Source organism: Vulpes vulpes, chromosome 15, assembly GCF_048418805.1.
Source record: "Vulpes vulpes isolate BD-2025 chromosome 15, VulVul3, whole genome shotgun sequence".
Lineage (NCBI taxonomy): Eukaryota > Metazoa > Chordata > Mammalia > Carnivora > Canidae > Vulpes > Vulpes vulpes.
The window spans coordinates 76,936,095-76,959,038 of record NC_132794.1 but is presented as its reverse complement, the minus strand read 5'-3'; the positions used below and the strand labels follow the sequence as shown (position 1 = coordinate 76,959,038).

General features: G+C 40.6%; 1 protein-coding gene and 1 pseudogene across 1 annotated transcript in view; one reads left to right on the top strand and one right to left on the bottom strand.

The window, feature by feature from the left end:
* Window positions 1–22,507, bottom strand: part of ETFA (electron transfer flavoprotein subunit alpha) — a 79,578-nt gene extending 57,071 nt beyond the window's left edge. Inside the window, exons 1-4 of the mRNA XM_025989020.2 lie at window positions 22,373–22,507; window positions 7,624–7,770; window positions 4,994–5,075; window positions 4,809–4,891 (exon numbers count right to left, since the gene is read on the bottom strand). Coding sequence (XP_025844805.1) covers window positions 4,809–4,891; window positions 4,994–5,075; window positions 7,624–7,770; window positions 22,373–22,411 — 351 coding nt within the window. The 5' untranslated portion in view covers window positions 22,412–22,507. The remainder of the gene's footprint in view (window positions 1–4,808; window positions 4,892–4,993; window positions 5,076–7,623; window positions 7,771–22,372) is intronic.
* LOC112916988 (non-structural maintenance of chromosomes element 4 homolog A-like) lies at window positions 869–2,398 on the top strand (annotated as a pseudogene).
* Window positions 22,508–22,944: the final 437 nt, after the last annotated feature.

Below are 22,944 nucleotides of genomic sequence, written 5' to 3'. Positions count from 1 at the left end.
CTGAATTCTGTCCCCAAACCCTCTTTGTTCTCTAATACTTCTCCCAAGATTACTCCTTTATTCTGTATCCTCATACAAGCATGTACAATTATACTATTTAATTGCATTAACATGTAGTTTGTTTTAAAATAATTTTAATATACATACTATATAATGATCCTCAAGTAAACTTATAAGCACCCCCAGGGTAGAGGTTTGTGTCTTCTATTCCTCTTGTGTTCCTACCCTGTATCTAGTAAGTGGTTCTATATATACTGATACTAACAAGTGTTATATCAGTCAATTTTCCACCTGTCATAGCTACAACAGGAAAGATTTCCTAATTTTCAGTTTATTTTTATCTTCATTATATAGCAGGCCTCCTTTAACCATGACAGAGAGCTACTGAAAAGTACCACAGTTTATAAAATCACAATGAGAAAAATTAAGATTGCTCAAAAAATAAAGCGTTTGGGAAAACAAAGTGCCATTAAACATACTTCTAACTTGGTAAATAAGAATTTTAGAAGATACCTATTTTCAAAAGAAATCAAATTTGACAGTACTTAAAGCCTGCTTCATGCAGTCATTTCTGAAATCACCTTCCTTAACTATTCAGGGAATACTACTGGAATATTGTCAGCTGGCTGAGCAAATTCTTTTACAAACACAGTCTGTCTCTTTTTATAGTCTTAAACTTTCTAAATTGCTTGAAACTTAGTATCTTTTGTACTTCCATTATCTCTTGTTTCATTTCAGCACACCTTGAAAAAGATTTGCCAGGATGCTTAGAGGCATATGTTTCTCCAGGTCTGATCCTTCATTTAAGTATCCTGAGAAGATAGATGGTAAACATCTACCTCTACACTATCCAAACAGGCTTGACCACATGGTTTCAGGGGAGGAAAGGCAACAACTGTCAGGGTGTTTTTTCATAGGCAAAAAGATGACAGATTTTTAAATTCTAGCATACCGGTATAAAAGTGTGCTAGCTCAAAACCACAGTTGGTAAAGGACTGTTACAGAGCAGATTGCTTAGCTTCACCTAATGGACTTTCTCATTCCAAACCCATTCAGAGACTACAACACCAGCTACTCTTATGTAACTAACCCTTGTTTTCAAAACATTTCGTATGTTACAACACAGCAATTAAAGTCAGACTATTAAGCAGGCCCGGCGGCCCGGCCCGCGAGCAGACAGCAGACCGAGCGTCTGCTCGCAGGGTGGCCCCACTGCGCGACCTTGGCGGGGACTGCCTCCGGGGAGCTGTCCGAAACGCCAGCGCTCGGGCCGCACTGCACCCGCACCGCCCACTCGGAAACTCGCGCCCGGCTCACCCTCTCAGGGCCTCCGGGCTTGCAAAGTTTGGGAGCCGCCGTTAGGAGCGCTCCTCTGCGGCTGCACGAGCCCGGAAGCCCCTTGGGTGAAGGCGAGAGGAGGCCGGGCTCCTTTGAGAGTTCCTGCGGCTTAGAGAAAACCAGGAGGATATACTGAATGCCAGAGACAAATTAACAGAGGTCCTTGAAGAGGCCAACACTCTGTTTAATGGAGTGTCCCGAGCAAGAGAAGCAGTCCTAGATGCCCAGTTTCTCGTTTTGACTTCAGATTTGGGCAAAGAGAAAGCAAAGCAACTGTGTTCTGATCTGAACTCGTTTGATATGTTAAGATATGTTGAAACTCTATGGACACATATGGGTGTAAATCCACTAGAAGCTGAAGAACTCATCCGTGATGAAGATAGTTCTGATTTTGAATTCATAGTCTATGACTCCTGGAAAATATCAGGCAAAACAGCAGAAAACATCTTTAATAAAACCCATACATTCCACTTTCTGTTGGGTTCAATACAAGGAGAGTTCCCTGTGCCAAAGCCACGAAGTGAACGTCCAAGAAAAGGTCCCACTACAGAATAGAAGACAATGCCTGACCAGTTAAGTGAAATGGAAGAATCACATCAAGAAGCGACAGAGAAAGAAGTGGAAAGAATTTTGGGATTGTTGCAGACATATTTCCGAGAAGATCCCGATACTCCTATGTTGTTCTTTGATTTTGTGGTTGATCCACATTCTTTCCCCCGAACAGTGGAAAACATCTTTCATGTTTCCTTCATTATAAGGGATGGTTTTGCAAGAATAAAGCTTGACCAAGACCGACTACCAATAATAGAACCTGTTAATATTAATGAAGAAAGTGAGGGAATTGACCAAAACACCCAAATTAGGAATCAAGGAATTATAGCTTTGAGCTACCGTGACTGGGAGGAGATTGTGAAGACCTTTGAGATATCAGAGCCTGTGATTGCTTCAGGCCAGAGCCAGCAGAGGCTAAGCGCTTGACGCCAGCAAAGGACTCAGATGGATAGTGAAATCCAAAAAGGGAAGCAGCATGTATTGTATATATTGTATGATTAAACATTTTTAAAGACAGATTGCTTTTAGTAAAATGTAGCTTTTGATAGTTAATGAATTTGTCATGGCTGTCTTTGATTAAAGGAAATTCACTGCCATAAAAAAAAAAGTCAGACTATTAAAATCTAGCTAATTAGATGCAACAAACATCCTTTCTTGGTTAATAATCTTTTAAAAGAATTGTCAACACAAACTCAAGACTCATGAAATTGGTTAAATCATCTAGCACAGAATCAAAACTCTCAGAATGGTCCACAAAGATCTTTTAGTTCAATGCTGATCTATAACAGAAAGTTGGATGTTAATCCTCTGACTTAATCTTCTCCACTTACTCTGGAAACGCATTCCTTTTTTTTAACATCTCTACTTGGTAGACCTTGGACATCACTTGGTCAAACTGCATCATTTTACATATAAGGAAAAACAGACTTCAGGAAGGTAAAATGACTAGCCGAAGGTCATATAGGTCTATGGAGCCATTTTACTTATCAGTTACTAAATGCTATTAAAAAAAAACAAAACTTTATGATAGTCTGTAATATGACAACCTAATAATAAAAGGATAATTGTTCATTAAACTCATGAATTTACATTGTAGACTGAATATCGTTACTGCCTAGAAATTCTGTTAACTTTAAAAGAAAAAATTTAGTGAGTTCAAATTGATAATTCTAAAGGTAAAAAACAAACTACAGCAATTTACAGGAGTTATTCTGCAAGTTCTCTACATGGTTTGCAGTAATTCATGTCTAGAAGCAATACCACATCACAAATAAATATTCCCAAACACTACTCATTTGTAAGAGAAGAGATCAACGTCTTGGAAGCTCACAGTTATCATCACTTAACATGATTAGTGATTTAAGATATATCTTATTCCTCAAACTCATATTTTAAAATCAATTACATCAGAATTATTATAGTAAAAGGAAATAAAGTCAAATTGAGAAAACTCAAAGAAGAAATAAAAACCATAACTTTATGAAAAGATATTTGATCTCATGATCAGATAAATGCAAAATTTAAAAAGATAGAGTTTTTTACCCATCAGATTGAAGGAAAAAATGTTAAAATTTTAAATACCAGATGTTGGCAAGGTACTCTCTTATGCAACTAATGGAATGTAACCTGAGACCTCCTAAGTCAGCAATTAGCAATATATATCAAAATTTTAAAAGCACACAGTCTTTGACCCAACTATTTCACTTCTAGAGCTCTATTCTAAGTAAATAGCAGCATATGTATATAAGGATGTATGTATAAGGACTCTTCCTTTGTAGCAGGTTTATAAATGTAAAAAATTAGAAACAACCTAACTGTCCATCTTTGGCTAAAAAGATGTACAGCTAAAAGCTATACAGCCATAGAAAATGAGACAGACATGAGCAAATATTTTCAAGATACATTCTTAAGTAAAAACCACCAGTCACAAAACAATTCATGATATGTTAATATATTTTAGGAGTAAATAAAAAAGATGTGTGGGTATTATAATTTCAAAATCCACAGCAAGAAGACTAAAAGAATGTACAATTTGTTAACACCTATACTTCTGAATTAGGAAGAGGCAGTTAGGAAGAAAAGGGGAATTTGATACCTTGCTCTGCATACTACTCTCTATATGTGTCCTTTATAATACAAATGTATTTGTGTACAACCTAATTTATAATCTTTAAAAGTAAAACTAAAACCTGCAGCTTACAACCTAATTTATAATCTTTAAAAGTAAAACTAAAACTTGCAGCTTATTAAGAATGGGTAAAAAGAAAAGGGAGCTAGAATACCCAAGTCCACAGAAAGCAAGAACAACCCACTGACAAATTCTCTTGGGCTCCCCTTACTTTCTCTCTTTTTTTAAAAAACTTCATGCAGATAATCATCTGATAGTACATTCTTTCTCCAGACATATCACAATGCGCATGATCAGATTACAGCTTTCTTTACACTAATGATGTTTTCAACTACTACACAGCCCTTCCAAATTCCCCAAGTAGATAGAATTTGGCCTTTGTAAATACCCATCAACCACTTAAATAAACCATTGCTTAAGATGGGTTACCACTATAAATGACATTCACATGCACACAGTTCAACACTGTTTTCAAAAAAAAGTAATTTTTAAAAATATCCTAGAGTTCTCTCAATGAGAAAATTTGAAAGTCTGGAAGTGGCGTTCTAGTAAATTATGACAAAATCTTGAAAGAATAGAGTTGTCTCTGTGACAAAATCTGAAAAATTTGAAAAGATTGCATCTTTACAGAAATTGTAAGAAAGACTTAAAAGGATTTTAGCAAAACTATCATATTAATTCAGAAAGCCAGGATTAGCTACCTAAACAGAGTCTGTTGCACATTTTCAACACAATGAAATCTAACCCATCGAAATAATGACATCAGATTCCACATTCTCGATCTTCTCACCTTTCCAAAGGCAGATGCTCCAGCACAGATGTGTGTGTAATTGAACTGCTTCTGGGTTGCCAAAATCAATGGCGTCAGTTCCTCTGAGAATTAAACACATTTTATAAACACATTTCATAATATTTTCATATTCTTATATTTAAGCATACTTTAGATACTAAACTTTTTCCACTGGAAAATCTCACCTGGAAGGAGGCCTTTGTATGTATCATGCTGGGCCACCAGAACTTTGGCTACACCTGCTACTTTGCAGAGATCTTGTGCCACCTATAATTAAAAGAGTTTTTAATTATCTATCTAAGAGAAAAATATAAATAGAGCCACCACTATAAAAATCAACAGAGCATAAGATATTAATGGCCAACTACAGAAATCGTTCTTATCAGAAAAAGGACTTAGGGGAAAAAAGAAAATTCTTTAATAAAAAAAAAAACTTAGGCTAATTAATCTTACTACCAATTGACCTTAAACAAAAATTCCTACCTTGGGGGAAAAAAAAAAGTATTAACTGATAAGCCAAAACTAGCGCAGCTCTCTATTCAAATTTAATTATAAATTGTACTTTTTACCTCTCATTAAATGCAACGGTAAATTCATCATTTTAGAAACAGTGAAAATGAGGCAATGGTTAGGTTCTCTCATACACACACACAATAACACAGCCAATGGGCCTCCTAGACGTAAAGAACATGACTTAACAACACTGGTTTACAGGCCACTGCACTTTATTTGGCAATAGTAATTTCTCCTGGTATTAAAATTAGTGAATTTAGGCAATAGAAAAATCTTATATGATGGTCCATTGTCAACTTCTAATTTTCTGCTGAGTTACATATATGTATCTATAATAAAGCAAAATAATTTTTATTTTAATTTCTCTTTTTCCTGTGTGGAATCAAAATGAAATTCTGAGAAAGCTTTTTGATTAGTCAAATTTCCTATATACAGAAGGCAAGCAGAATTTCCCCTTTTGAAACAAAGGGTTGTAGAAGGGGAGGTTGGTGGGGGGGGGGGGTAACTGGGCAACAGGCACTGAGGAGGGCACTTGATGGGATGAACACTGAGTGTCATACTACATGTGGGCAAATTGAATTCGGATTTAAAAAATGTAAAAAAAAAAAAAAAAAAATAGGAATGCCCCCTTTTAATTCTCTAAATTACAGCAAGACTGACTGGCTTCTGCTTTAGCAGAGACAGAACCATCACATCATGGTCTTCTGTCTTCTTCTTTACCTCCATGCCGATTCCCCGATGAGCAGGCATAAAAAGCTGTGCCTCCTGCCTCCCTCAATGGAAGGAAAGGCTGCAAGAATATTCACTGTTTCTGAGGTTGCAAAAGTACCTCTGCTGCACCAAGTATTCACTGGCACACTGTCTTCTATCAAAATGATCTTTTTTACCAGCAAAAAATTCTGGCACTACACAGAAAAATCACTTGCTACTTACGATAAATAGCTACCAAAAAAACATAAAACTGAAATCTGCTTAGGCTATTAAAAGTCTCCTTATACAGGTACTGTTTTTCTTTCAGATTAGAATGTGACAAACCAGTAAGATTGTAACTAAAGAGAAAATTATTTCTGCTTTGATTTTTCTCAAAATAGTGTAAATAAAATAGCATTTCAAATATTTTTAAAATATCTGAATTTTTTTTTTTAATTTTTATTTATTTATGATAGTCACAGAGAGAGAGAGAGAGAGGCAGAGACACAGGCAGAGGGAGAAGCAGGCTCCATGCACCGGGAGCCTGATGTGGGATTCGATCCCGGGTCTCCAGGATCGCGCCTTAGGGCCAAAGGCAGGCGCCAAACCACTGCGCCACCCAGGGATCCCAAAATATCTGAATATTTATTTAAAATCACAGTCAAATAATCAAACCCAGAACTTACATTAAATCTAAAAGCAGGGCAACCAAAAAAAGCTTACTCATGTCATCATACATCGTGGTTACTAAATAATAAGATGCAATAGTTGTTAGCAGGATTTAGGTAAAGAAGTCCATACAACTTAACCCCAAACCTGCTAGAGTACATTCTTTCAAGATACTGATTTCACGTAAGATAGTAGTGACGCCAGCATTCTGCATCTGCATTATACCACATGTTCTGAGGCAATGCCATTTAATAAAAAATCCTCTAAAAAGAAACATGCTCTTTCCGGATTTCCTCCTCTGAGGTTCAAGTCCCCAACTGCACACCTGGCAACTCCTGTGTGGTACAGGAGAGAACTGGTGATTCAACTGAACTGAAGCATGATTCCAACTACACTGTAGCCCAGTGGTATGGATCCTGCAAATCGTATTATAGCACCCTTCTAAAGGACTGGTTTACAAAGCTGTTACCTCATTTCCTCAACAACGAAAATGAAATAATCTTTTAGTAACGGCTACAGTTTGAAAAGCATAATACTTACCTGTGAATTCTTACACCAAGTAAAAATTAGTACCGATGATACTTTGTGCAGATTTACCACTTTCAGGAATTAAAAGCAATTAGCTAGTATATTCATCAATACACAAAAGGGATCGGCTATTAACCTCAAACTCAAATATTATCATTCTACTTGGTACCTGATGGCACATGATGGTGCCAGTGGAACTAAATCAAGTATTTTACCTCATTTCAAAAGACAGAATGCTTAGTGAGCAAACCTTTTAGTTCCTTTTTCACATGTAGTAATGACTGTGACATTGGCCATTTAATGAGGATTAGTGCCCAGTTTGGGTTACAGTCCTCAGCATAATTCTCTGTTGCCATCTTTCCCTGTCTCTTGATGGAGATTATATTTGCTATGGTTGACCTTAAAAATTTCTCACCTTGTCACATTTGGTTCCAGCTACTAAGCAAGACACTTCACCTCCAAGATGTTTGGCTGCAGTGATGGTATTTAATGTAATGGGTGCTAGGGTATCATTTGCATGCTCGGCTATTACCAGGGTACTCTGAAATCGTAGCAGTGAGGCCTAAAAGGAAAAAAAAAGATAGAAAAGAATATTGTAATATAAATAGGGTTTTTTTTTTTAACTCTAATTGTTAAGCATGTGTGCTTTAAAAAAACAACTGTACACAACACTCAGTTCTATAAATGTATTCATAAAGTACTTCCTTAATGGCAAAAATTAAGCTATTTGTGTCTATTTTCTATTACTAATATTCTTTCCTAAAAAAGAGAAAACACAAATTTGTATTGTCAGAAAAATTTAATTACTCCCACTAATCTAAGCTTCTGAATATTGTATGTTCAATGAGAAATCGCTAACTACATCTAAATTAAAATTCTTAAGTAGAGGGGCACCTGGGTGGCCCAGTCAGTTAAGCGTCTGCCTTCAGCTCAAGTCATGATCCCAGGGTCCTGGGATGGAGCCCCTTGTCAGGCTCCCTTTTCAGCAGGGAGTCTGCTCCTCCCTCTCCCTCTGTCCCGCTTTGCCACTAGTGCTAATAAATAAATAAAATCCTCATTTAGAGGGGTGGCCTGGGTGGCTCAGTTGGTTAAGCATGCAACTCTTGATTTCCGCCCAGGTCACGATCTCAGTCATGAGATTGGGCCCCATTTCAGACTCTGCGCTGAGTGTGGAGCCTGCTTGAGATTCTCTCTCTCTCTCTCTCCCTCTGCCCCTCACCCCCATCCCTATGCAGGCATGCGTGCTTTCGCTCCCTCTCAAAAACAATAAAAATAAATATAAAATTCTTAAGTAGAATCTATTAACTATCAAATGAGGACTCCAACTATTACCAAGTACATTCACTTGCAGCAAAACTGCTAAAGATACAGTATATCCAGAAATAATGGGTTTGAAATCAATTACTAAAGTTGCTTTCTATTGTTTCAGGCATAATATATTCAACACCCAAGTAACTGATAATGTAAATATGTCTTTAAAATACAACACCACACAGTAATCTTGCTGGGTTTCAATTGTTTAAACATGTTTCTGAATTCAAAAAAGAAGCTTGCAAGACCATATCTTGAAACCAACCAGGACCCATCTGTATCGACTGTTGACTATCAAGAGACCACTAATAGTTCAAGGTCATCTGGAAGAATTTCAAACACCAGGAACACAAAGATGAACAAGAATGGTCACCGTACTCAAAGATCTTAAGGGAAATAAGATTTGCTAACATACAATTATGGGAAAAGTTTTTCAATTAATGAAGAAATACAAAATATGTTGGGGGGTTCCAGATCATGAAATATAAAATCAAAAGAAAGAAGGGAAGAAGTTCAGGTGTTCCTGTCTAGTGAAAACATGAGGAAGGGCACCATAGCTGTGACGGAATAATAAAATTCTGGAACTATCCTTGTGAAAAATCACAATGAGAAATGAGAAAAAGAGGCATTGGGGATCAAATGGCGTAGCTATATGGCTTACTTCAACAAAAATCTGATCTGGAGCTGGAGTGAGGAAAGCATGGTTTAAAATTTATACCCAGAGCTGGATATTTACAAATTATAATGTACATATATTTGTATAATTTACAAATTTAAAATGCTCATTACACAATTAAATTTTCAAAATACATATTTTTTCATTTTCATTACTATACTGTACATACCAACTGCTATATTTTAATATTCTTCACCTTTCTATTGGTGAAGTATATGAGCATACCAGTTTTGCCAATCCTTTAATATATTTGGTAATTAGTAGCTTTTTATTATTATAAACAACACAGGGGCACCTGGCTGGCTCAGTCAGTGGAGCGTGTGATTCTTGATCTCAGGGTTGTGGTTTGAGCTCCACACTGGGTGTAGAGATTACTTTAAAAAATAGTAATAAAATACATTTAAAAAAACAAACAATGCAGAGAAGATCATCCTCATAACTAAATCTTTGCACTCATCCTCAACAAACAAGAATTTGTTTTATTCTAGAAAGACCCTTCTGATTGGAAGCTGGCTAGACCTTAGCTGCTCTGACTCCATAGAAGACTAAGCTAGATTCAATGGAACCTTCAACAAGCTATGGGGACCCTTCTTCCCCTAAGCTTCCTACCTGTATCAGTTCATCCTCAACCTTCTCCTCAGTCCTCTTAATCATCTCTATCTTTGATGCACCAATCCCAGAGCTGGGGACCAGAGATTCTAGGAATATGCCAGAGGAAGGAATCACTGCATTATATATCATGGATGGCATTTGTCTTTTTTCTCCCTTTTTGTTTACTCAAAGGAAGCAAAGAAGGAGGAAGAAATGAGATTTTTGTTGCTGCCAGATCACGTACTTGCTTGTATAACTTTTTTTTTACAATAAAATTGCTTTCTTACAGGAGGTGGTTAAAGTATGCATATCGTATGATTCTTTTCTTATGACAAATTGCTCTAAGTGTTAGATCAAGAAACAGGCACATTTTTAAAGGTTTTAATACTGACTGACACAAACTGTTCTCCAGAAAGTTGTAGCAATTCACAACAGGTCACAATTCTTGAGATGGAATCAAAGTTCTTAGAAATACCGTGCCTATTCATTGAAGAATCTAATACAACTTTTTAAAATCTACATCTGTAGAAATATGTAGTACTTTCTCTTTTTTTTAATCAGAAGAACACAGTATCTTGCAATGAACTCTAATAAAGACTCAATGGCCTAATTTATTATTTAAATCACATTTCACAAGAATTGCCAGTAATAAACTACTTATTACCAATATATATCAGACACCATATTTTGATTATGTTTCACACACCATTTACCATAAAAATTATGAGATTTCCATCACTATCTGAAGAATAAATCCAAGATTTGGTGGCAGAAGGCCCATATTTGCCATAAATTATAGTTCTATCATAAGACAATTAGGCAGTTCTCCCAAGGAATCATCAAGCTTTTTAGAGCTTCTAGGGGGGATACTGTATATTCTTATTAAAAGACCATTCAAAATTATAAGAGTAAACAACAACAACAAAATATTCATAAGAATCCACTCGGTTCATCTACCTGATTAATCTTTACTAATTACTATATACACCATACAGGCATTCTATATACTTTACCAACTGACTCCATATAGTTTTTAATACCGAGCTTCTTTCTAAACTCAGTTCTACCTTTTATTCCTCAGATACCACCTAAAGAGAAGCTTCGGCACCTAAACATGGTTATGTGGCTTAATTCAGCAATAATAGTTGTGTGTAGCAAGAGAAATTGGTCTGTAGCTTTTAAAATGTTATGCCTCAATCTAGAGCCCAGTTTCTTTATCTGCAAATTGAGGGAGATGAACTAGTTCAAAGGACTTCAAACTACATTCCATAGACGTCTAAGGGTTCCAGGGAGGCACACCTCAGGAACCACCACATAGGATAAAGTAAAGCTCAGACAAGCAGGGTTGCCAGAATGGCTCCTCAGCTTTGCTTTAACCAAATTAACTACACCAAAATATACAGTGAGAGAGCTGACCGCGGAACAACATGGGGAGCAGAGTACTGACCCTTGATACAGTCAAGAATCTACATGTAACTTTGGACTCCCGGAAAACTAATACCCTATTGTTGACCAGAAGCCTTCCCAATAACATTAATAGTCGATTAACACATATTTTGTAGGTTATAGGTATTACATGCTATATTATTATAATAAGGTAAGCTAGAGAAAATAAAATCACTAGATAAGAAAATACAGTATTGTACTCTATCCAAAAAAAAAAAAAAAATTTCACATGCAAGTGGACTGGTACAGTTCAAATCCATGTTGTTAAAGAGTCAAGTTAAACAGCTGGCTCTTGATTTTGGTTCATGTCATAATCTCAGGGTCCCGGGATCCAGCCCCACAAAGGGGAGTCTGCTTGAGAATTTCTCTCCCCCTGCCCCTATTCCCACTCATCCTCGCTCACATACGCACATGCTCTTCTCTCTCAAATAAGTAATTTTTAAAAAATGTGTAAGCAGACTCCAGATTCTGAGTTTTTAATTACTAGCTCACATCAAAGTACCATCACTTTTAAGCTGTTTTATATACATATCCCTAGCTTTTCAAAAGTTCATTTTATGCCATTTCACTTTTATGGAAGACCTACCTATTTTCACTAACCAAAAGAAATCTGAAGAGGATTTTCTTTTTTATGAAAAAAGTGAAAAGCAAAAACAGCATTACATTTGTTTTGCAGCCAGCTGTACCCTGAAGCATTGTGCACCCCAAAGCAGTGAGAGTGGCAACATCAAGCTCTTTCCCTCAAACTACACTCAGCAGTCAAGCTACCATAGCTTTGAACTGTGTGGGCATCTGTGATTTATCTCAATTTATTTTGTGCATCCATTAACAAGATATGTCCTATCATATCAGAAAAGCCTAAGAGGTTATCTTTGGGTCTGAGAACACTTCAAAAATTTTCCATATAAGTTAATGGCAACTGCTTCTTCAACTGTGAAGTGAAAACCTCATGAAAGGTTTTATAGGAAAGCTGCAGGGAAAACCGGTATATGGGTCACTCCTATAAGATTTCACTTAGCAGATATTTTCCTGATTTTTAAAAACTAGCACTGCTCAGGGACACCTGGGTGGGCTCAGCGGTTGAGCATCTACCTTCAGCTCAGGGCTTGATCCCGCATCGGGCTCCCCGAGGGGAGTCTACTTCTCCTTCTGCCTAGTCTCTGCCTCTTTGTGTCTCTCATGAATAAATAAACAAAATCTTTTTTAAAAAATAGCACTGCTCAAAAAGAAACAAACAAACAAAAAAGATGCCAAAGCCCTCTTTTCCAGGTCTAAAAATTCTACAGCCTTAAAATCCTTAGGTAGAGGAGTGGTATAGATGCCACTAAAGATTCAAAAAGTACAGATCCATTACTGAAAAGGTTTTTAAACAAAAGTCACATTTTATTATTTCATGATCCACTGCATCTGTACACTTTAAGGCCCTCTTTTTTATGGAGAAAAGGGAGCCAAATTATTAAACATTTAAAGAGAACTATTGAAGGATTTAATAAGGTAACAGCCCAAAAAGGAATCCCAACCTCTTCAAAACAGTTAAATAACTTAACGCAGGCTTCAGTCACCGTAAGTTCTGGGTCACTGACCTTATGTGGGCCCTCAAAACTGCCTGACAATGTCACGATGCTATCCCTGTTGGTACTCTCACTCGCCAGGGCAACTGTGTCAAATATCCCCTTCTGATGTTTGTCAAATGCCAACAGAGTATGCTTCCTACCCTGAGAGCTTCATTTTCTATTTTATTCAACAATGAAAACTGAAGCCATTAGAGGGGACCTGCTTCGCCTTCCTGATATCCGACAGAAATTCCCACCCCTGTCCTATCAAAATGGAAGCTGCTACAGATCACTTTATCTGGGCTCTCGAGTCTGTCCTCTCAAATCTAGCAGAAGAATTCTTTCTAATCTCTCAGCAAGATCTCCAACCTCTCCCATTTTCCAGGGCTCCTTCCCATCAACATTTAAACATGTTTGAGGCTCTTCCAATTTTAAAGAAGCCAAAATTAAAAACCCACAGCCCCACCTTCCACTCCAATTCTCTAATTCCCATTCATGCCTCAACTACTTGTACTCTGGCTTATGTCCTCACCAAAATTACCAATAGATACTTTTCAGGCTTTACCTTACTTATTCTCTCAGAATATTCAAAATTATTGACTATTCTCATTGCCATGGCTTAATTTATAATTTATCACCTATAAAAAGAATCACATATATATTAGAGGAAAGAGAAAGAGATATTAAATCTTGTTCCCAAGCGCTGGACCTAAAATTAAGTTACATCTATACATCCAACTGCTTAACTTGCCTATCTTCTCAAACACTCTCCAACTAAGCAGATCAAAATCTTAACTCCTCTTTCCCCTGATCCTCTAGCCCCTTACCACACTGCTTCTCCAGAATTCTTCAGGGATGCACCACTCTCTAACAAGCTGCCCAAACCATGATCTGAGAGTCATATTCAGAGGGTTTCTTCTCAACCCTCACATCCAATCAACTGCTAAAGTCCTAACAATTCTCCCTTCTAAATATAGTATCTCCTAAATCCATTCACTTCTCTCCATCATCAATGCCACCACCTGCTGCAGGTCATTATCCCTCTCCTATATCACTCCAAACATCTCCCAACCCAGCTTTCCCCCCCTGCCCCAATCCATTTCTCCCACTGATCTTTCCATGACACAACTCTAGCACATCATTCCCCTGCTTAAAACATATCAATTGCTTCCTGCCCCATTAGGATTAGTAAGCTCTTTTTAGGTTGGCTTACCAGGCATTTATTCTATGGTGTGGTCTATCTCTCTAGCCATATATTTCTCTCTCCATTTACACCTTATTTTCAGATACTTGAACTTGCCCTGCTCTCTCTGACCCAAGCCTTCCCTCATATTGTTCCGTCTACCTAGAGGACCTCTTCCTCTGTTACCTGATTAGCTTCCAGTCAATCATCCTTAAGTTTTCTGCTTAAATGCCAATCTTTCCAAGAAGCCTTAGTACAGTACAGTAGTAAAGAGTACAGGCTCTGGAGCCACCCTGCTTGGCTTTAGACTTCCACCTCCACTGTAACGTCTCTGTGTCTCAGTTCCCTGATCATAAATATAGAGATGAAATGATGATGATGATGATAACCTCACAGAGTTGTGAGAATTGAATACTGGAAAAGTGGCCGGAACACAAATTCTTGATAAAAGTCAGCTACGTATAAAAGGTTTCTTGGGTCTCCTTAGACTAGTTAACTTTGCTACTCATACAATACACTGAATTGCCTTCATTATATGTAGCACTTACCACACTGACTATACTTCTGATTATTTTGTCTCCACTTGATTTTGAGGGCAGGGGCCATATTTTATTTTCTTACCACTATAACCCCAGCTTCTACTTCAGTGTCTAGCCCAGAGGAAATATCTAATAAATGAATTGAACATTGATTTTAAAAACCTCTTCATCAAAAAAATGAGAGGACAGGCCACAGATTGGGAGAAAAAGATTTGCAAAAAGCATAACTGATAAAAGGCCATCACTGAAAAGAACACAAAGAACTCTTAATATTCAACCATAAGAAACAAACTGATTTTTAAATATGGGCAAAAGATCTGAACAGACACCTCACCAAAGAAGATATACGGATGGTAAATAAGCACATGTAAAGATGTTCAACGTCATGTATCATTAGGGAACTGCAAATTAAAACAAAACTGAAATACTACTGCATACCTATTAGAATAGTGAAAATCCAGAACGCTGACACCACCACATGCTGGTGAGGATATGGAGCAATAGGAACTCTGGTGGAAATTAAAAATTGTACAGCCACTTTGGAAGACAATGTGGCAGTTTCTCAAAAAAGCTGCCATCCTTCAAATCTTGTCATACAATCCAATAGTCATACTCCTCAAATGAGTTTTGAAACTTATTTACACACAAAATCCTGCACATGGATATGTACAGCAGCTTTACTCATAATCGCCAAAACTTGGTAGCAGCCAAAATGTCCTTCAGTAGGTAAATGAATAAACTGTAATTCATCCAGGGAACAGAATATTCAGCACTTTAAAAAGAAGGAAAAAAAAGGGGCTATCAGGCTATGAAAAGGCTACATACTATATAGTTCCTCTTAACACAAAAGGCAAAGCTGTAGCAAAGCTATAGGGACAGTGAAAAGATCAGCAGCTGCAGGGGTTCAGGGCAGGAAGGTGAGAGGCAAGAAGCAGAGCCTGGTCTATTTCAAGGTAGTGAAACTGCTCTGTATTTACTATAATGGTGGATACATGCCACTGTCCATTTGTCAAAACCCACAGAATATAGAATACTAAGAGTGAACTATATAAATATGTAATGTAATTGTGTCCTAATGTAAACTATGGATATGGATGATAATGTCAATACAGATTCATCCACTGGAACAAAAGTTATCACTCTGGTGCAGGACCCTGATAGAGAGGCTGGGGAGGGTGGGGAAGGTGAGGACAGGTGTGTGGGGGGGGGGGACATACGGAAACTCTCTGTACCTTCTGCTCAATTTTGCTGTGAACCTAAAATTGCTCCCCCAAATAGTCTATTTAAAAAAAAATCTGTTGGGATCCCTGGGTGGCACAGCAGTTTGGCGCCTGCCATTGGCCCGGGGCGCGATCCTGGAGACCCGGGATCGAGTCCCACGTCAGGCTCCCTGCATGGAGCCTGCTCCTCCCTCTGCCTGTGTCTCTGCCTCTCTGTCTCTCTGTGTGACTATCATGAATAAATAAATAAAATCTTAAAAAAAAAAAAATCTGTTGCTTTAAAAAACATCCTTTAAATACTTCGACTCTATACACTGAAATATATAAAGCAATTTTAAGACTCTAGATCTGCCTTTCCCCAAGGTTGCTCATCTAAGCCACAGAAAATCAAAAAGACTGTTGTCTTAATTCTTCCAAGAATGAACACAGCTAGACAGTGGATGCTTTGAATGCCTGTTGCCATCTTATACTCACACTTCCTTTTGTGTGTGTGACTGTACAAGAAGTTTATTGGGGAGTGCTAGAAACAGCATCTGTGAGGCATCAAGGAAACAGGCCTGGGCAGTGGAAGAAGCTAAGCTGCAAGATTACAATGCAGTCACAACAAAGATAGCTGATCCCACAAGAAGCCCTGGAGACCAGCATCAGGCTCCCTGCTCACAGGGGAGCTGCTTCTCCCTCTCCCCTCTGCCCCTATCCCACCCCACCCCTCACTCATGCTCACTCTCTCCCTCAAATAAATAAAATCGGGGGGGGGGGGACTTTCCAATTTCTAAAGCAAAAAATAAATATGTAATTAAAGCCACCTATCCCTACTTTACCGTACATTTTGTAATAATAAAATGTATATTACATTTATGTACTTTAAATAACTTGCTTTAACCTCTTTAGTAATAAAATATGGTAACTTTTAATCATGACTAGAAACGTCGTATGACATTGATTATAATATTAAAAATATACTCAACTTCATTCACTTTAAAAACAGACAAGACCCTTAGTAGACACATTGGCAGACAGCATAATTCTACAGAATTCACCTTATACGATAAATCTTTTAGAACCCCATCAAAATTGGCTCCCTTGGGATCCCTGGGTGGCGCAGCGGTTTGGCGCCTGCCTTTGGCCCAGGGCGCAATCCTGGAGACCCAGGATCGAATCCCACGTCAGGCTCCCGGTGCATGGAGCCTGCTTCTCCCTCTGCCTGTGTCTCTGCCTCTCTCTCTCTCTCTGTGTGACTATCATAAATAAATAAAAATTAAAAAAAAAAATTGGCTCCCTTTCTTCTTTCAAAAGAAATTAAAATTTGCATGCAAATTACAGAGTTCAAGCTCATTTGTCAGGGACAGGGCATGGACTCTGAAAAATGTCATGTTCCTTCACACCAGTTTCACAGCTTCTGAATTATGATTATTACTCTTTCCCGTCTGGCAGTGAGTATAAAAACAGGAATATTCAAATGCCCTTGAAAAGGGTTGCTTCACTCTCCACATAAAATATTTCTTTGGTATCTTATTAGTCAACAAATCAATTTCAAATGCAAATGAATATAAAACAACACTCATAATTCAGATTAATTTCCCCAGAAGAATGTTAACTAACTGCAAATACCTATTTTCCTCTTACTGCGTTCTTCAGCTCCTTACTGTAGATGTAGAAAACCACCTTCACTGAACAGACATTGAAGAGCCCCCCAAAGAGGAAAGACTTTGCTCAAGGGCACAAATCAGGTCAATACTGGAAACAGAACCTGGATACCAAATGTAAATCATTTAATTTACATTTTCTTTTTTAACTGTAGTAAATAACACCTAGAAATTTATCATCTTAATCATTTCTAAGTGTGCAGTTAACTATATACACATTAAGAGTTCAATATAATCTTCCAAGAGATTCGTTTTAATCTATTATTAAAAATATAGTTTTGTGAAAATATATCCTCCTAAATAACTCATGGTTAGCTATGGAAGAAATCTTTTTAAATTTCAAGAGTAGGGATTTCAGATAAGCTATTTGGCTTTATGACATCATTGATATATAAATGTTGGGGTTCAGAGCCAATGGCCAAGAAAAAATTCTAGACCTGTCTTCAGTGAAAAAAGGTGATTTTTATTAAAGCACAGGGACAGGACGGGTGGGCAGAAAGACCTATGCTGCGGTTTTGATGGGTGACTGATTATGTACTTTCAAGTTGAGAGAGGGTTAGGGATGGGGTAAGTCTCTAAGGAACTTTGAAAGCAAAGTTTTCAGGACCTTGAGGGGGGCCAGCTACTGTTGGGAAAAAGCCATTTATTACTGTCTTGTAAAACCTTAGTCATAAGACCCCTCAGATGTATATCAGTAGGCCATATTCTTGGAGGATGATTGCTAACATGTATCTTGGGAGTAGAAATGAAGCTTCCAAAGGAATTTTTACATGTTAAAGAAGATTTACAGGATACTGGAGGTCAGGATAATGTTAATCTAAGATTGCCTTTTGCCCTTAACAAAGTATTAACATAGAGGCGGCTGACTTCCTAGAGTGAAGGTCACTCTACCTGTTTCAAGAACTTGTCAGTGGGCTTTAGGCAATAAAGAAATTTAATTCTTTTCTTCTGCCTTTGTTTCCCACATCATATAAGTAAATGGAAACCAGGAGGGACTCTCACTTTAGAAATACAGGACAACCTGAAAGCATCAAGGGGTGCCTGTGTGGCTCAGTTACCTGGCCAGCTTTTGATTTTGGCTCAGGTCATGCTCTCAGAGTCCTGGGACCAAGCCTATGTCAGGCTCTGCACTCAGCCGGGAATCTGCTTGAGGATTCTCTCCCTCTTCCTTTGCCCACCCTCCCTACCCTCGTACGGGTGTGAGCATTCTCTCTCTCTAAAATAAAAAGTAAATCTTTTAAAGAAAATGTAAGATACTAATGGATTATAACCTACTAAATAAAGGATCCATGATAAATAAGAAAGAAATCTTCCTTATAATAGAATGCTAATACAGAAGGAATGATGGAATTAGAAAATTACCATTTTACATCACAGTAATAATTTCTCTTAACATCAATATTATGTTAAGACTAGTGGGTGAAAGTCTGATGAGAGAGATGAGACTCACATAATCTCAATATATCTCCCTACAGGGATCCCTGGGTGGCGCAGCGGTTTAGCGCCTGCCTTTGGCTAAACTTGTGACTTCTGCCTTTGGCCCAGGGTGCGATCCTGGAGACCCGGGATCGAATACCACGTCAGGCTCCCGGTGCATGGAGCTTGCTTCTCCCTCTGCCTATGTCTCTGCCTCTCTCTCTCTCTATCATAAATAAATAAAAATTTAAAAAAATAAAAAAAGTAAAAATCATAAAGGGAGAAGTAGTAACTTGAGAGTGGAAAAACCTGATAACTTTAGCCAAGTAAAGTTAACATCACCAATAATGGGATAAATCAACATTATGAGCTTCCTAACATGATGCGCTGAGAACACATATCACTTCTGTGAGACTCATGAGGAAATACCAGATGAACCTCAATCTGGGACAGTTGACAGTCGACAAAAAAGACCTATACTCTTCAAAAATGTCAATGCCATCAAAGCCAAAGAAAGGCTGAGGGGCTTTTCTAACAAAGACTCAAGAGACATGAAAATTAAATGCAAGGCATGATCCTGGACTACCCTAAACCAAACTGAGAGAAAAACTGCCATAAAAAATATTAATGTGACAATTGTTAACATCTGAATGTTTGTAGGCTGAATAACAATATTGTATCACTGTTAAACTTCCTAGTTTTGCTGATTTTACTGTGGAAATGAAATGTGAACCTCCCTGCTCTTAGAAAATACACACTACACTGACACAAGAATAAGGAGCATGTCTGCAACATTTTCAAATGGTTCAGAAAAATAACAAGGGGCACCTGGGTAGCTCAAAGGTTGAGTGGCCAACTCTTGGTTTCTATTCAGGTCATGATCTCAAGGTCCTGGGATCAAGCCCTGAATCCAGCCCCACGTGGGCTCCGTGGAGTCTGCTTGTGGATTCTCTCTCTTCTTCTTCCTCCACCCCTCCCTGAGTACACACCCTCTCACACACATGCTCTCTCTCCCCCTCTCGCACTCTTGTACACTTTCTCTCAAATAAACTGATTTTTTTTTTTTTTTTTTACTTATTTGAGAGCAAGTGAGGGGCAGAGGGAGAGGCAGGCTCCCCACTGAGCAGGGAGCCCAACATGAGGCTCGATCTCAGGACCCAGGGATCATGACTGAGCCAAAAGCAGATGCTTAACTGACTATGCCACCCAGGCACCACAAATATATAAATCTTTAAAAAAAAAAAAAAAAAGAAAGAAAGAAAGAAAAAATATACATGAAAAGAGATGAAGCAAATGTGTCAAACTGTTAACAGCTGGTGAAACTAAAAAGGTTTTGAGAATTACGTATATTATTCTTACAACTTTCCTGTAAGTTTGAAATTATTTCAAAATTTTAAAAAGTTATGTATATGTATTTACGGATCTATTTTAGAAGTGTTTCTATCACTTCCTTATATTCTTGAAATTCCACTCTGAAATGTTCTTATTCCTTTAGAGCAAGCACTCTACTTAGCCTGACTTCAGATTTTCAAAATGAGTCAAGGTCAAGCTTTTTGGCAAACCACAATAAAGATCTGAAAATACTATGTATGTCTATTAGCAAATTGTGTGACAAGAATTTCTTAAGCTAATCATTTCATTTTTCACTATCTACAAGACATCCTAAATTGTCCCTACTAAAGTTACTTCATTCATTCATTCATTTATTTGCAAGAGAAAAAACATGATGGGGGAGAGGGGGAGAGGGAGAGAGAGAAGCAGGTTCCCGACTGAGCAGGGAGCTCCATGTGGGGCTTGATACCAGGACCCTGAGATCAAGAGTTGAGCCCAGGGGATCCCTGGGTGGCGCAGTGGTTTGGCGCCTGCCTTTGGCCCAGGGCACGATACTGGAGTCCCGGGATCAAATCCCACGTCGGACTCCCGGTGCATGGAGCCTGCTTCTCCCTCTGCCTGTGTCTCTGCCTCTCTTTCTCTCTCTCTGTGTGTGACTATCATAAATAAAAATAAAAGCTTTAAAACTAATGTTAAAAAAAAAAAAAAAAGAGTTGAGCCCAAGGCAGAAGCTTAATCAACTGAGCCACCCAAGTGCCAAATTATTTCACTTATGCCAGACTTCTAACCTGCCCACAAAATTACCTTTTAATAATCGCGTAGCTATTTTCTGCCAGTCTGACTCTATACGTGGCATCTTCCAAAGCCATGACTCTAACTTGTTTATGCCTACATCTTCTGGGGAGAAAAATGTTCTGGGAGAAAGACTGACCTGAAGGATGGAGATCTGAACTTTTCTCACAGGGGAGAGGGGCACACAGGTTTTGTTGTTGTTTAATGAAGCAAGGAATACACACACATACAAAAGAGCCTACAGACATCTCGGAAGATTGGAAGTTCTGTCTCAGGGAGAAAATCTCTGTGGTGGACAGGAAAAATATACATGCCTAAAACAACCTGCGGAAAAGGACAAACCTGCGGGAAAGGAAAAAGGTCATCAAGGTCTCTGACCCAGTTTAACGGCCTTGTGTTTCACTTAACTGGAAAACTTCGAGAATCCACAATATAAATTGTCACTTCACTTGTAATCGGTCAGTCTCCAAACACTATCATCCCACACAAGGTGGAAATGTGGCAAACATGATTTCTAAGTAAAGCATCAGAAAGCGAGCGCGGTCAGCAGCCCCGCTCCTCGGCCAGCACCGCAGATCCGGGTGCAGTGACCTAGATCAGCAGTCCCTACTCCTCGGCCAGCGCGGCAGACCCAGGGTACAGACGCCTGCCCTCCAGGCCCAAGGCGGCTGCCCCCCCCCCACCGACCCCCGCCCCGCCAGCTCCCCGCCCCCGCCCCATCTCCTGGGCCCCGCCCCTGCACCCCGGTCCCGCCCCCGTCCCTCGTCTCCTCGGCCCCCGCCCCGCCCCCTACCCCTGGGCCCCGCCTCCATCTCCTCGGGCCCCATCCCGCCCCTTGCCCCTCCGTTCCCGCCCCCCCGCCCCGCCCCCGAACCCGCCCCCTCGCCCCTGATTCCCGACCCCCTCCCCGTCTCTCCGACCCCGCCCCTAGACCCGCCCCCTCTGCCCCCGCCCCTGGGCCCCGCCCCCTCACCCGTCTCCTCGGACCCGCCCCGCCCCCCGCCCCCTCCCCGTCTCCTCGGCCCCCGACCCGCCCCCTCGGCCACGCCCCTCGCCCCATCCCGTGGTTCCCAGCCACGCCCCCTGCCCCTCGGGCCCCGCCTCCTGCCGCCCGACCCCGCCCCCTGCCCCTCGGGCCCCCCGTCTCCTTGGCCCCCCCGCCCCCCCCGGGAGCGCACCCGCGGGCCGCCCGAGGAAAGGCTTCGGTGTCCGGGACGCGGGCCTCGGGGCGCCGCGGAACCTCCCGCACCCCACCGGCCCCGCAGGAGCTCACGGGACCGACGCAGGGCAGCCGGCCGCGCACCTGAGGTCACCCTGACCCGCACCTCGGCCCCGCCCCGCCCCGCCCGAAGGAGCCCGGCGCCCGCCGCACAGCCCCGGCCCGCCTGTCTGCGCCCCGGCCCGTCGGCGCCCAGGCCCCCGCGGGGCAGCAGCCGGCCCGCCTCCCTCCGGCACTCACCGCCCGCCGGAGCCGAGCTGCGGCCGCCGCTCGGAACATGGCGTCCGCTCCGTCCGCCTCGCAGCGCCGTCACCGCGGCCGCGCAGCCCGGGAATCCCGCGAGACGCTCGGTCCCAGCAGCCCATTGGCCGGCGGCAGCCAATGGGGACGGCGGAAGGCGGGGGCGGGGCCTGGGAAGTGGAGCAAAGGAGAGGCCTCGCGCGGCGGCCTGGGGTGGGGGGGGTGGAGCACCTGCTTCCCCGCCGCGGCGCTTGCCCCGGAGCCCCCGACGCGCGGGGACACCCCTCGCCCTGCTCCCGGCCGTCGGGTCACGCAGATCAGCGCTGCACCTGCCCCGGGTCAGGGCACGTGATACGGGGACGCGGCGGCCTCCCCAGACGGCGCGGGAAACCTACAGGTGAGCAGGGAAAGGCACCCACCAGGGCGCCAGGTGGCCGGGTCACGGTCGCAGTGTCCTGCGAGGCAGCATCAGGCCCCACCCGGCCTGGCTCCCGCGGGCAGCGGGCTCGCCCTCTCGCCTTAGTAAAAAGAAGAGAGAGAAGACTCAAATTAATAAAATCATGAATGAGAAA